Source organism: Mandrillus leucophaeus, unplaced genomic scaffold (genome assembly GCF_000951045.1).
Source record: "Mandrillus leucophaeus isolate KB7577 unplaced genomic scaffold, Mleu.le_1.0 Scaffold289, whole genome shotgun sequence".
Classification (NCBI taxonomy): Eukaryota; Metazoa; Chordata; class Mammalia; order Primates; family Cercopithecidae; genus Mandrillus; species Mandrillus leucophaeus.
Genome location: NW_012103020.1, coordinates 1,604,903 through 1,619,671, shown reverse-complemented (window position 1 = coordinate 1,619,671; position 14,769 = coordinate 1,604,903). Strand labels below are relative to the sequence as shown.

The 14,769-nt window shown below is 42.0% G+C and overlaps 1 protein-coding gene across 1 annotated transcript in view; it reads left to right on the top strand.

Annotated features, from left to right (window-relative positions):
- CCRN4L (CCR4 carbon catabolite repression 4-like (S. cerevisiae)) overlaps positions 1-5,102 on the top strand; it is a 30,858-nt gene extending 25,756 nt beyond the window's left edge. The window contains exons 2-3 of the mRNA XM_011985644.1: positions 2,187-2,456; positions 4,255-5,102. Of these exons, the coding sequence (XP_011841034.1) occupies positions 2,187-2,456; positions 4,255-5,090 (1,106 nt within the window). The 3' untranslated portion in view covers positions 5,091-5,102. The remainder of the gene's footprint in view (positions 1-2,186; positions 2,457-4,254) is intronic.
- Positions 5,103-14,769: the final 9,667 nt, after the last annotated feature.

Below are 14,769 nucleotides of genomic sequence, written 5' to 3'. Positions count from 1 at the left end.
CGACAGAGCGAGACTCCGTCTCAAAAAAAAAAAAAAAAAAAAAAAAAGTGAACTGCCACATAATGCTAATTAGTTGAAGATTATGCTCTATTCTCCTTAATGAATTATAAAAAGCAAAACACTAAAAATTACTTGGGAAGACAAAGTAACTGGTGCTTCCTGCATTTTTCCTTGCTCTTTGTCTTTCTAGGATCCCAGGAAATGTGGGCAACTCATGAGAAGGTAGTGCCCTGGATGGAAGTTAGCTGACCAAACTCAGCTTACTCTTAACCCCTTCTGGCCTCAGCCCCTTTTCTGGATTTTAAGAAATCCAGCAATTGATACTAGATTATAGACTATACCACTCAATGAAGTTCAGAGTTCTACAGAAAGCCCAAGCCTTGATTTACACTTAACATCTAAGAGAAATGGGAAAGAATCCAGCCATTACTTTCCCCAACAGAGGGATCTGTATAGATGAAATGACCAGGGTAGCAAGCAGCCTGCTATTACCTAATTTCTCACCCAGGATTAACATTAACATGGGCTTTCTAACATTTCACTTCTTACAAACTAGTCTTTTTTTTTTTTGAGACGGAGTCTCACTCTGTCGCCCAGGCTGGAGTGTGCAGTGGCGGGATCTCAGCTCACTGCAAGCTCCGCCTCCCGGGTTCACGCCATTCTCCTGCCTCAGCCTCCTGAGTAGCTGGGACTACAGGCGCCCGCCACCAAGCCTGGCTAATTTTTTGTATTTTTAGTAGAGTATTTTTAGTAATACGGGGTTTCACCGTGTTAGCCAGGATGGTCTCAATCTCCTGACCTCGTGATCCGCCCGCCTTGGCCTCCCAAAGTACTGGGATTACAGGCGTGAGCCACCATGCCCGGCCATAAACTAGTCTTTTTTTTTTTTTTAGTCTCGCTATGTCACCCAGGCTGGAGCACAGTAGAGTGATCTCGGCTCACTGCAACCACCATGCCCTGGTTCAAGCGAGTCTCCTGCCTCAGCCTCCTGAGTAGCTGGGATTACAGGCACATACCACCACACTCGACTAATTTTTTATATTTTTGGTAGAGACGGGGTTTCGCCATGTTGGCCAGGCTGGTCTCGAACTCCTGATCTCCAGTGATCCACCCACCTCAGCCTCCCAAAGAACTGGGATTACAGGTGTGAGCCACCATGCCCAGCCTAGTCTTTTAAATTCGTATTAAGATATATAGAAAAAGGAATGTAGATTTTGTTAAGCCATGTTTTTTTGTTTGTTTGTTTGTTTTGAGACGGAGTCTCGCGCTGTCGCCCAGGTTGGAGTGTAGTGGCCGGATCTCAGCTCACTGCAAGCTCCGCCTCCCGGGTTTACGCCATTCTCCTGCCTCAGCCTCCCGAGTAGCTGGGACTACAGGCGCCCGCCACCTCGCCTGGCTAGTTTTTTTTGTATTTTTTAGTAGAGACGGGGTTTCACCGTGTTCGCCAGGATGGTCTGGATCTCCTGACCTCGTGATCCGCCCGTCTCGGCCTCCCAAAGTGCTAGGATTACAGGCTTGAGCCACCGTGCCCGGCCGCCATGCTCTTTTTTTAAGACTGGGTTTATAAATTACAAAGACAAATCCTAGGTTAGAAGAGGCCATCAAGATCAAGGTATTTCTTCCTTAAAAGGATGAGTTTTCATTGTTAATCAGAGATTAGTTTTAATGGTAGTACTTAAATTAACTATCCTAGTAGAAAGCTGAAACCTGGAAACTCCTTTATTCTGCCTCTGTAGAAATGGCTTTATACACCGGGCGTGGTGGTTCACACCTGTAATCCCAGCACTTCGGGAGGCCAAGGCAGGCGGATCACCTGAGGTCGGGAGTTCCAGACTAGCCTGACCAACATGGAGAAACCCCATCTCTACTAAAAATACAAAATTAGCAGGGGGTAAAGGTGCATGCCTGTAATCCCACCTACTTGGGAGGCTAAGGCAGGAGAATTGCTTGAACCTGGGAGGCAGAGGTTGCAGTGAACCGACATCGCGTCATTGCACTCCAGCCTGGGCAACAAGAGCGGAACTCCATCTCAAAAGGACAAACAAAAAAGAAATGACTTTATACATGAATATGGCAACAATTGAGCTCCTGGTTTCTGTGGACAGTAAATGTTTATCTTACAGTTGTGCTGGGCGAGAAGTCAGGAAAAGGAGCTGAATGTGTAATTGTGATTTCCTTTTCCGTAGCGTGTTCCATGGGAACCGGTACAAGCAGACTCTATAGTGCTCTTGCCAAGACACTGAACAGCAGCGCTGCCTCCCAGCACCCAGAGTATTTGGTGTCACCTGACCCAGAACATCTGGAGCCCATCGATCCTAAAGAGCTTCTTGAGGAATGCAGGGCCGTCCTGCACACCCGACCTCCCCGGTTCCAGAGGGATTTTGTGGATCTGAGGACAGACTGCCCTAGTACCCACCCGCCTATAAGGGTTATGCAGTGGAACATCCTCGCCCAAGGTATGCCCAATGCTTTTGTGCCTGTGCAGTCAAGTTTGCTGTGACTGCCTTTCTGCTTCTGCACATCCTCAGGTCACTGATGTTTTATATGGAAGGAAGAAGTGTGGGCAGATGGAGGTGTAGAAGGATAGGGTGACTAGAACAGCATGGAGAGCTCCTAGAAGAGGTTAAGACAGGGAGTCATCTGGGTTTTTTGTTGTTGTTTTTTGAGATGGAGTTTGACTCTTGTTGCCCAAGCTGCAGTGCAATGGCACAATCTCAACTCACTGCAACCACCGCCTCCCGGGTTCAAGTGATTCTCCTGCCTCAGCCTCCTGAGTAGCTGGGATTACAGGCATGCGCCACCACACCCAACTAATGTTGTATTTTTAGTAGAAACGGGGTTTCTCCATGTTGGTCAGGCTGGTCACGAACTCCTGACCTCAGGTGATCCACCCACCTCGGCCTCCCAAAGTGCTGGGATTACAGGCGTGAGCCACCGCACCTGACCTGGTTTTTACAATTAAAGCAAGTAACTCACGGTTTATTCTTTACACCTTCCATGTTTGTGGACTATCCATGAACAATGAAAGTCTGTCTACTTCCCAGCAGATCCAAATTTGAAGAACCCTACCTTTTATTAGGCAGTTGAATGGAACAGCCTCAAACTTTCTGTTGCCCCCAGCTTTCAGTCCATAGCACCACGATACCATTTGCAGGGAAGAAACTGGGTAACACAGAACTTTATGCAGAAAATGGCAGCTCTGTGTGGGTGGAGGTGAGTCTAGGTATTTTTGTGGCCATATTATTCATACTCATTTACATAACTTGAGACCAAAATGATGTTGCTTCAGTTCTCTATTACTTTGTGGCCAGGCGCGGTGGCTCACGCCTGTAATCCCAGCACTTTGGCAGGCTGAGTTCGGCAGATCACCTAAGGTCAGGAGTTCAAGACCAGTCTGACCAACATGGTGAAACCCCATCTCCTAAATATACAAAAGGAACTAGCTGGGTGTGGTGGTGTGTGCCTGTAATCCCAGCTACTCAGGAGGCTGAGGCAGGAGAATCACTTGAACCTGGGAGATGGAGGTTGTAATGAGCTGAGATTGAGCCACTGTACTCCAGCCAGGGGGACAGAGCGGGACTCCGTCTCAAAAAAATATATATATATATACATGTATGTGTATATATATACGTGTGTGTGTGTATGTGTATATATGTGTTACTTTGTTATGGTAGAAAGGATTTCTTTCCTGGGTCTGCCAAATTAAAAAACAGATGTGTCAATCAACTTTATGTAGCAGTTGAGATTTTAAGAAAAACAAGGGCCTGATTTTTTTTTTTTTTTCATGGAAAATAAGAGGAGATTCCGTGACTTACCAATCTTTGATTCTTTTTCCATAAAATAAGTCCCATTCATTCTGAGTAGTGTCTGTAATAGTCAGGGTTAAAACTAATACTTGGCGTTAAATATTTGGTGTTTTAAAAAACAAAAAAAAAATTTTTTTTAATTGACATTTATTTCATTTGACATAGCTTAGATCCCTGGGACTGCAAAGCAGTTTCCTTAAGTAAGATCTTGATATCCTGGAATATAGTTACATTAAATAGTTCTGAAACAAAAGATCTGTTGTGTGCTTCATCCACATAGTGAGAGGTGATTTAGTTTGGATAGGGTAATACAGTTTGGACAGAGAACCACTCCAAGCTTTTGAAGCAGAGGAAGCCTTCTGAGGGTGTTGAGTGATGCCAAACCTCCTGGGTACTTTGAAGTTATGGTTCTCTAAGAGCTGACAACTGACTGGCTTTTTCTTTTCAGCTCTTGGAGAAGGCAAAGACAACTTTGTACAATGCCCTGTTGAAGCACTCAAATGGGAAGAAAGGAAATGTCTCATCCTAGAAGAAATCCTGGCCTACCAGCCTGATATATTGTGCCTCCAAGAGGTGGACCACTATTTTGACACCTTCCAACCACTCCTCAGTAGACTAGGTTATCAAGGCACGTTTTTCCCCAAACCCTGGTCACCTTGTCTAGATGTAGAACACAACAATGGACCAGATGGCTGTGCCTTATTTTTTCTTCAAAACCGATTCAAGCTAGTCAACAGTGCCAATATTAGGCTGACAGCCATGACACTGAAAACCAACCAGGTGGCCATTGCACAGACCCTGGAGTGCAAGGAGTCAGGCCGACAGTTCTGCATTGCTGTCACCCATCTAAAAGCACGCACTGGCTGGGAGCGGTTTCGATCAGCTCAAGGCTGTGACCTCCTTCAGAACCTGCAAAACATCACCCAAGGAGCCAAGATTCCCCTTATTGTGTGTGGGGACTTCAATGCAGAGCCAACAGAAGAGGTCTACAAACACTTTGCTTCCTCTAGCCTCAACCTGAACAGCGCCTACAAGCTGCTGAGTGCTGATGGGCAGTCAGAACCCCCATACACTACCTGGAAGATCCGGACCTCAGGGGAGTGCAGGCACACCCTGGATTACATCTGGTATTCTAAACATGCTCTGAATGTAAGGTCAGCTCTCGATCTGCTCACTGAAGAACAGATTGGACCCAACAGGCTACCTTCCTTCAATTATCCTTCAGACCACCTGTCTCTAGTATGTGACTTCAGCTTTACTGAGGAACCCGATGGACTTTTATGAATACTTGCTTTGTCTTTTTAATCACAAGAGTCTTAACGGGATGTTTCAGGAAACAAATAGGATAAGACAATGCCAGAGGAAGGATAGAAACATGGGAAGTTTCTATCATTTCATTTTCTGTTTCCAGCATGCCCTTGGAAAATACTCCCTTTAGTTCACAGATCTTTTCAATTAAAACCTATAGCAAAAAAGGTGTTTGCACTCCAATTTTGGCTTGTATTGTTTTCTTTTCCTTAATATTACATTTTGACCATTTAAGGGCATTAAATTGGCTTGTTTTGGTCAGGTGCGGTGGCTGCTCATGCCTGTAATACCAGCACATTGGGAGGCTAAGGTGAGAGAATCACTAGAACCCAGGAGTTCAAGTCCAGCCTGAGCAACATGGCACGAGACCCCATCTCTATTTCTAAAATAATAAATTCGGTTATTTTGAAGCTTTTTCAGTTTGAGGATGCTATAAAAACTCAGACTTGCTTGAATCTTCCATACTAGTGTGTAGGAGTAATTTCTCTAAACAGCATTTTAAGTTATTTGTGGGTTTTTAAAATGTCAACAATATGCATGGCAATATTTATTTTTTATATCTTCATATAAAATTAAGTAAATAAATTATAGCATTATGAACATTTTAGAACCATGCAGGAGAAGTTATAGAGAAAGTAATTTATGGTAATTTTCATAAAGCTTTAAAATATTTTCATTTGGGCTGTAACAAAATGAGTGCAAAGGAACTATTTAGCCTGGAGGGGCTTTTGTTATTTAAATGTCAGATTTCTTTAATACATTCTTCAAAAATAATCCTTGTGCTGCCTCTACGTTCCCTGTTACTGTGTTTCTTGAAGAGATTCCAATTAGTTTTCAATTATTTAATCAATTAGTTTTCATTATTGTATTGCTGTTACATATTTAAACTTTGCCATTGGAATAATATTGGTATACATTTGATATTAGTCACTCGATGTCATCATTATTTGTATTGGAATATGCTATTCACAATAGGTTATTTAGAAGCCGTATGTGGCAGTGGCCAAGATGGTCAGTAGGACCTTCTTTTCAGAGATAGGAAACTTTCTAGAAAGCCTGTTAATGGGCTTTCATTGAAATTTCCTAAGATAGCCAGATACTGTGATTCAAAATATCTAGAAAGAAGAATGTAAAAATTAGATAACTTGGGTTGGGTGTGGTGGCTTACGCTTGTAATCCCAGCACTTTGGGAGGCCAAGGCGGGTGGATCAGTTGTGGTCAGGAGTTCGAGACCAGCGTGGCCAACATGGTGAAACCTCATCTCTACTAAAAATACAAAAATTAGCTGGGCTTGGTGGCAGGTGCCTGTAATCCAGCTACTTGGGAGGCTGAAGCAGGAGAATCGCTTGAACCTGCGAGGCGGAGGTTGCAGTGAGCCGAGACCGCACCACTGCACTCTAGCCTGGGCAACAAGAGTGAAACTCTGTCTCAAAAATAAAACAAAAAAACAAAAAACCTGGAATTCTCTTCCATCAGAAATAAAAGTACAAATTACAGGTAAAGCCTCTTCCAAACAAAATAACTTCCTGGTAATAGATATTTTAATTTGTGAGTTGTAAATACATAAGATTAATAAATGGTCTTTTAAAGCTAGTGCTTTTAATGTCTTTGTAGTCCAAAAAGAATCTGGGAGTAGATTTTCTCCTTTAATACTGTTTTATCGTAATGACCCACATATATCCATTCACACACGGAGCCTTCACTGTAAAAGTGAACAAAGATAGATCTGTAGCTGCAAGTTGACGGCACTTATGCTCTCTGTGTATGTGGTAGCTGCAACAACATCCACTGAAATGGATCACTCATTCTGTAATAGAACCACTTTTAAAACAAATTAGGTTTTCAGAAGTAACATAGTATGCACACAATTTTGGGGCTACTGGAAAGAATGACAAGCATGAGAACATCTACCAAATGTAGAATTGGTTCAGATTTTAGCATGACTAATTGCTAGTCATATGTTGTTGAGAACAATACTGATTTGAATACTCATTAGTGCAGGTACATTGTTTACCTACCCCCAAATATTTCAACCTGAAGAGAAACCATGGCAGCCTTAAGTAAATAAATCTGGAGGAGAATGAAAGTCAATGTTTCAGTTTTAAGTGTTGTCTGCCAACAAAATTAACAGGGTATGAGTTGAGGGCAGGCATATGGGTGCACGGGCATGCCACTGGACAAAATCGGTTTTGGAAACACCAACATATGATTGGTATGTTACTATGAGTTAAGGGGATTGGAAAAAATCCATAGTGAAACTCTGAGTTATCCTTTCTAGTTATCACTGCAGGAGATTGACTCCTTCCTTCACTGATGCATTTGCCTGAAGTATTTATGTTCTGTGAGTTACCAGGAACTGAAAAAGAAAAAAAGTCATATGTGAGCCTTCTATGTAAGGATTTTTTAGTGTATAAATCTTACTAGGTTGCTTTTGTCTTTTCTTTTGAGACAGGGTGTTGCTCTGTCATCCAGGCTGCAGTGCAGTGGTGTGATCGTGGCTCACTGTAGTCTCTACCTCATGGGCTCCAGTGATCCTCCCACCTCAGCCTCCCGAGCTGCTGGGACCACAGGTACATGAAGCCATGCCCAGCTAAATTTATTTTTTGTAGAGATAGGGTTTCACCATGTTGCCCAGGCTGGTCTCAAACTCCTGGGCTCAAGTGATCCCTCCTACCTCCACCTCCCAAAGGGCTGGGATTACAGGCATGAGCCCCTGTGCCCCACCCCAAGTTGCATGTTCCATGCATAGATCCCTTATTCCATCCATATGTACCGTTCATTCTGCTTTTCCTATTATACCCTATGTACTATTTAGTTTCTGGTTTTTATTTTTCTATTTTCCCATATACTGTTTTGTTACTGAGTCTCAGAAGGTAAACTGCAAATTTGAAGAGGGAGTAGGAGCAGCATGAGTTTTGGTTTCCTTCACGCCACATTTCAGTAGATACCGTACATAGTACATGGTGGTAGTAATGACTGACTGGATTGTTTATTTAAATAAGGCATTATGGTGTATACATATGATGAAATTAACATTTGAGTGCCTTTGACTAAGAGCTTTATATAGGGTCTTAAAACTATAGACAGGGGCTCAAAAGGTTAAAATAATTTGAGCAAAGTGATAGCTAATAAATAGTAGCTGAGTCAAGATTCAAACCCAGGTCTATCTTGACTCCACAGTGCTTGCTTCTTCCTCACCACCGTTTCTTTGGCTTTGAGTGAACACAAACGGAGAAGAGATGTTGCAGTGTAGCAAGAGATGTGTTAAACATGGTCAAATGGTCAAACATGTAAGTCAAATACACATGCAGTATCATACATACAGAATTAGACTACAAGAAAGATGTGGTGGCTGAATACTGGAATATAATGGATTTCCAGTGTTTTGTTGTTTTGTTTTTAGGATGGAGTCTGTTGCCCAGGCTGGAGTGCAGAGGTGTGATCTCAGCTCACTGCAACCTCTGCCTCCCAGGTTCAAGTGATTGTCCTGCCTCAGCCTCCCTAGTAGCTGGGATTACCACCATGCCCAGCTAATTTTTGTATTTTTAGTAGAGACGGGATTTTACCACGGTGGCCAGGCTGATCTCGAACTCCTGACCTCAACTGACCCACCCGCCTCGGCCTCCTAAAGTGCTGGGATTACAGGCGTGAGCCACCACGCCTGGCCTGGATTTCCAGTATTCTGATACAGTAAAGTCTAGTTTTGTCCAAAGTAGAACATTTGATACTGTTTGCATACTTCAATGGTAGTTTTTAAAGGAAGCAGTAAGAACAGCTACTCTGGTATTTCAAATTAAAGGCAAAAATTGATGCAAATATTCTGTATTCAAATCATTTTTAAAACAGCCAAGATTTATAATGAAGGGAATGTTGCATATAGTTGCATATATATGCATTACTTATCATGTGTGTTAGACTTGAGGAAAGATTCCCAAGAATTAAATGCTAAAAAGAGGTAAAACTAAAACATGATTTCAGTTTTAAAAAAGGCATCCAAGAAATGAATGTGCATACATAAGAAGCTCTAATCAACTCTTTAAAATGACATGTATAAAAATATAGGACAGGCAGACTTTTTACCTGGAGTGCATAGATATTAGGAAGAGATTTTTGAGCCATGGTCAAACACCAGAATGGCAAAGGCCTGAAATTCACTAGGGCATGTAAAATAAGAGGAGGGGAAAAAGCAACATGTCAAAGGGCACAGGCTGTAACTGAAAAGACTTAGCTGTCACCAGTGTGACCCTGAATGAGCTGCTCCATCTCTAGAGCCTAAGTTTTCTCATCCATAGAGTATATTATTGTATCTGCCCTCTCAACCTCATAGATTTGTGAGATCTGTAAAATAATATAAATTTTAAAATACACATTGTAAGTCAGAATAATGGCTAAGTTTCAAAACAAAAAAGGGAAGGGCCCTCTGTATTTCATGTCCTAACAACCCACTCCTAATTTTTTCACCAGAGAGAATAACTCTTCAATTTGAAAGGGCAGAACTAATACTGTTCATAGAAATTTAAGCCCAAAATAGGCAGAAGGGCTGACTGAATGGTGAAAGATTGGTTGGTTGGTCTTTTCTACCCAGTTGTTCCTCTAGGCAGATGTGAGGTTGTGGGCTACTGCTTAGGTTCTTCAGTTTCGAGAGGTTGTCAGTTGTACTTTGATTTGTAATGTAGAAAGATCTGCCTTTGAATGACAAAACAGACTACCCACAACTGCAGCCCCTTGTCCCCATATTTCTTTGGAAAATTCAATTCTGGGAAAACATTCATGTAAGATTAGTCACACAGACAGCAAAACCCTTCTTGACAGCCTTGCGTCTCCTAAGCGTCTGGTAAACTTGGCCTGTATGAATCTCAACTGGTTAACTTATCTTTATTGGCTGCCAATATATTCAAAGCCAGTATATAGCTGGATTTTAATGACTGTAACACTTTACAGCATATATTCTGTGTATTAGTTTTCTTTTTTAATTTATTTGAAATTCTTTTCTTCACTGAAATTTCTTGTACCTGTTTATTTTTGTTGACTTTCATTTGTTCTTATATGTAAACTATCTGAAACTCTTGTAGCAATAAAGCAGGACACTGATTAAATATCTTGCCACATTACACAGGGTCAGGCTTCAAGATCCAGACAACTTGTATACAAGAATAGAAACTTGCATACACGTGGAAATGGGCTGGGTGTGGTGGCTCACGCCTGTAATCTCAGCACTTTGGGAGGTTGAGGTGGGTGGATTACCTGAGATCAGGAGTTCGAGATCAGCCTGGCCAATATGGCAAAACCCTGTCTCTACTAAAAATACAAAAATTAGCCGGGCATGTTGCAGGTGCCTAATCCTACCTATTCCAGGGGATGAGATGGGAGTATTGCTTGAACCTGGAAGGCAGAGGTTGCAGTGAGCTGAGATCACGCCACAGCACTCCAGCCTGGATGACAAAGCTAGAGCTAGACTGTCTCCAAAAAAAAAAAAAAAAAAGGAAGAAGACATAAGACTGGACATAAGGAACATTGTCTGACATCTGATTCTGGTTTCCACAGAGTGGTAAACCTGCTGAGAACACCCAGCAAAGTTCTGCAATATTTTAAAATTCAGTTTGTGGGAAAGGATTATTACACGATAGAACACACTTATTCAAAGCTAACCTTGTTTCCCTCCCTGCAACCCCCACCCCCACTTTTTTTTGGATGGGAGTGAGGGTTCAGGCTAAAACTCAACTGGGAGTCAGGGTGAATTCTTTGCAGGTCTGCCACTGAGCAGCTGAACGGATGAGTCAAAAGTTTTCCTTCATTTGTAATAAAGGAATAATCTCTTAAGTTTTCTTAAAATTCTGATTTGAATTTTAAATTCACATCAGAGTTACTGCTGCCACTGCCCAAAAATATTTGGGAAACTTTTTTTTTTTTTGAGACGGAGTTTCGCTCTGTCGCCCAGGCTGGAGTGCAGTGGCGCGATCTCAGCTCACTGCGAGCTCCACCTCCCGGGTTCATGCCATTCTCCTGCCTCAGCCTCCCGAGGAGCTGGAACTACAGGCGCCCGCCACCACGGCGGGCTAATTTTTTGTATTTTTAGTAGAGACGGGGTTTCATCATGTTAGCCAGGATGGTCTGGATCTCCTGACCTCGTGATACACCCACCTCAGCCTCCCAAGGTGCCAGGATTACAGGCGTGAGCCACCACGGCCAGTGGGAAACTTTTTGGAACTGCTTCCATATGTTTTATGGAAGCTCTTAAAAAAATTTGTGTCAATCTCATAGCCACATCTCCATTTGAACCAAGTATGACATTACCTAGCTTGATTCACATCACATTAACTTCAAATGACGCAGTTCTTTTTAAAACTAAAATCTTCCACAGGAAATTTGTCTCTATTAAATATATGTAAAATTTAGATTCTCCTCTAAAAAGTCATTTAAAAGTATTTTGAATGGTAACATTATTAGAATTAGCATATAGCTTTCCAGAGTAATTTCTTTGAAGAGACAAGGCACATTAACTTGGTGTACTGTTTCATAAGACTCTTATAGAGTCTTCCCAATTAAAGACATGTTAAATGTAAGAAAAAGGCTTTAGAATCGATAAAATACACAGTATGTAGGTTTTTAAAAAGCCATTTGTAATAATATATCTCAGACTACCTTTTTCCATTTTTAGAACACTTGGGTTGGAACACAGAACCCTAAATGTTAAAGCTTTCCTTATTGTAACTATAAGGCAGTCGTTCTAAAATGTTGCTGCACAATGAAATCACCTAGAGATATTTTAAAAATGAAGATGCCTGGCTCCCTTTCCCAAACACTGATGTAATTGGTATCAAGCAGAAGCTAAGACACAGGCTTACAAAAAGCTTCCCAGGTATTTCTAATGTGAGGCAAAGTAACCACTGGATTCAAGTGAATTAGTGACCTATAACTCAGAAATAATTTGGAGATGATATAGATTCGTATTTTTCCTTTTTGGGCAGTGACAGTATCATTTACTTGAAATAGACAAGTTTCTCAAAGTTAAGATACAACAGTGCAGGCCGGGTGTGATGGCTCACGCCTATAATGCCGGCACTTTGGGAAGCCAAGGCAGGTGGATCACCTAAGGTCAAGAGTTTGAGACCAGCCTGGCCAACATGGTGAAACCCCCTCTCTACTGAAAATATAAAAAATGAGCCGGGCGTGGTTGTGCATGCCTGTAATCCCAGCTACTCAGGAGGCTGAAGCCGGAGACTCATTTGAACCCAGGAGGCGGAGGTTGCAGTGGGCCAAGATGGCACCAGTGCACTCCAGCCTGGGCGACAGAGCGAGACTGACTCAAAAAATAAAGATTCTACAGTGCAATGGATGTGAACAATTATCGTGGGAGAAAGTAACTCTGCTGCTAGTTTACAGCCTATTTATAATTCACAGCTTTGTTTTGTCTTTGATATGCAGTATTTTGCATTAAGCAATTATGGGGGTTTTTGTTTTTTTTTTTGAGATGGAGTCTCGCTCTGACGCCCAGGCTGGAGTGCAGTGATGTGATCTCGGCTCACTGCAACCTCTGCCTCTCAGGTTCAAGTGATTCTCCTGCCTCAGCCTCCTAAGTAGCTGGGATTACAGGCGCCTGCCACCACACCCTGCTCATTTTTTGTATTTTTAGTAGAAATGGGCTTTCACCGTGTTAGCCAGGATGGTCTCGATCTCCTAACCTCGTGATCCACCTGCCTCGACCTGCCAAAGTGCTGGGATTACAGGCACGAGCCACACGTCTGGCCAAGCAATTCTGTTTTACTTATATTTTCACTTTGGAAGCTGTGATGTACTGTTTTTTAGTCTTGAACCCAAAGCATTACTACTGAGTTGCAGTGTTCGGAAAGACAGTTGTGGGTGCTCAAATAAGTCTCCCTGCTGCATGTGAGTGTTTCAAAGGTTTGGAGGTGTGACGCAGATAGGAAGCAAATCAGTGCCCTTGTAAAGGGTGAGCAGTATCTTATTCTACCATTAGGGCTGGCATCACAGTGTACTGAGTTCCTACAGAATATGTTTTAATTATGGGGGACGGTGATTGTAACAAAGGGGTTGAAGACTAGATGAATCACAACCACTGAAGACTTGCAGTACTGTGAATGGTTAAAAGCTACAATAAAAGGATAAGTTGCTTTGATAGCTGTGGAACTAAAGGGTTACTCTTGCCTCCCAAAAATAAAGTGCTCTGTAGTACCCTCATAAAAGTAGGATAGGAGACTTAAAGCAAAAGGATCATAGGAGACCTTATAAATAACCCCAAGGCCAAAATTTTGTCTTTAGTCTTATTAGAAATTAGACATGACTTGTTAATGTGATCAGAAATGTACACTCCTGAGTGTATGCTGTGTCAGACACGCCAATGTACCAAGTGCCCCATCCCTTACATTCTGGCTTCACCACCACACCTCACTGGAACTGCCCTCTCATTGTCAGTGGAATCTCAGTGGCTTTTTCTTTGGCCTAATTTGTTTTGCCTTTCTTTTTGCACTTGATGTTGCCACCATATCTTGAAATGTTACCTTATCTGTCCTGTTTATTCTCTATGAATAGTTCTTGACTTCCGTTGCTGATTCTTTTTTTTTCCCCCAACCTATCTTTATATACTTTACTCTTTCTAGTCTTTAAGTTCTGAGCTCACTCACAGATCACTCCCCAACCTGAATGGTTTCCACGCCTATTTCAGAAACTTTTATTTTGATGTCTGTCACCTCATATCTCAGTAAATAAAACTGAACTCCAACGTAGGTGAAGGAGGAATGGGTTGTTCAGAAAGAAGCCATCAATGGATGGCTCATGAGGTATGAATGCCTAGAATATTTGGGAAAAAATGAAATATTATAGCCCAGGTAAGTCTAAGAGAGGAGTAGCAAGAGAATGAAGCTTGGGGAGATAGGCAGAGCCCAGATCAAAGGACTTTAATTGCTATGCTTAGGCATCTTTTTAGCAAGAGATGCCACTGAAGAATCGGAAGCAATCACAAAGGTTCGTGAGTGATGAAAGCTGCATTTAGAAAGCTTTCAACTGGTAGCCTGGAGAATGGTGAGACAAAGAAAGACAGGGAGGATGGAAGAGAAGGTATTTAGAAGGTACCATGAGTAGAAATTTGGTTAATGATTAGAGGAGGTAAAGTATCTAGGATGGCCCCCAGGTTGCTTCTAGCATGAGTAATGGGGTTGCTGGTATTATTTACTGGGCTAAGAGAAACAGATTTTGGAGGGAAGAGAGCTCAATTGGATACTCAGGAAGAAATAGCCAGTGGCAATTAGATAAACCCACCTAAGACAGAGTAGTGCCTGCTTCAGCAGCACATATCCTAATACTAGACCGATACAGAGATTAAACACAGCCCCTGTGCAAGGATGACACGCAATTCCATGAAGCACTCCAAAGGAAAAAAAAAAAAAAATGACAGCGTCAAAGTCTAGGCTTTAACAACAGATTTGGTAGTAAAAACCACAGGCATGGGTGAGATTATCTAACAATTATGTTAGTGAAATAATAATAGTAAACGTCCAGTAAGAGTGTTTTCTATGTGCCAGACACTAGTTACAAATCCTTAATATATTAACTCATTTAATCCTTAAAACAATTCTATGAGGAAAAGAAGCCCATAGGCAGAAAGAACAAAGAAAAATTAAGTTGGTTAGGCAGAAAG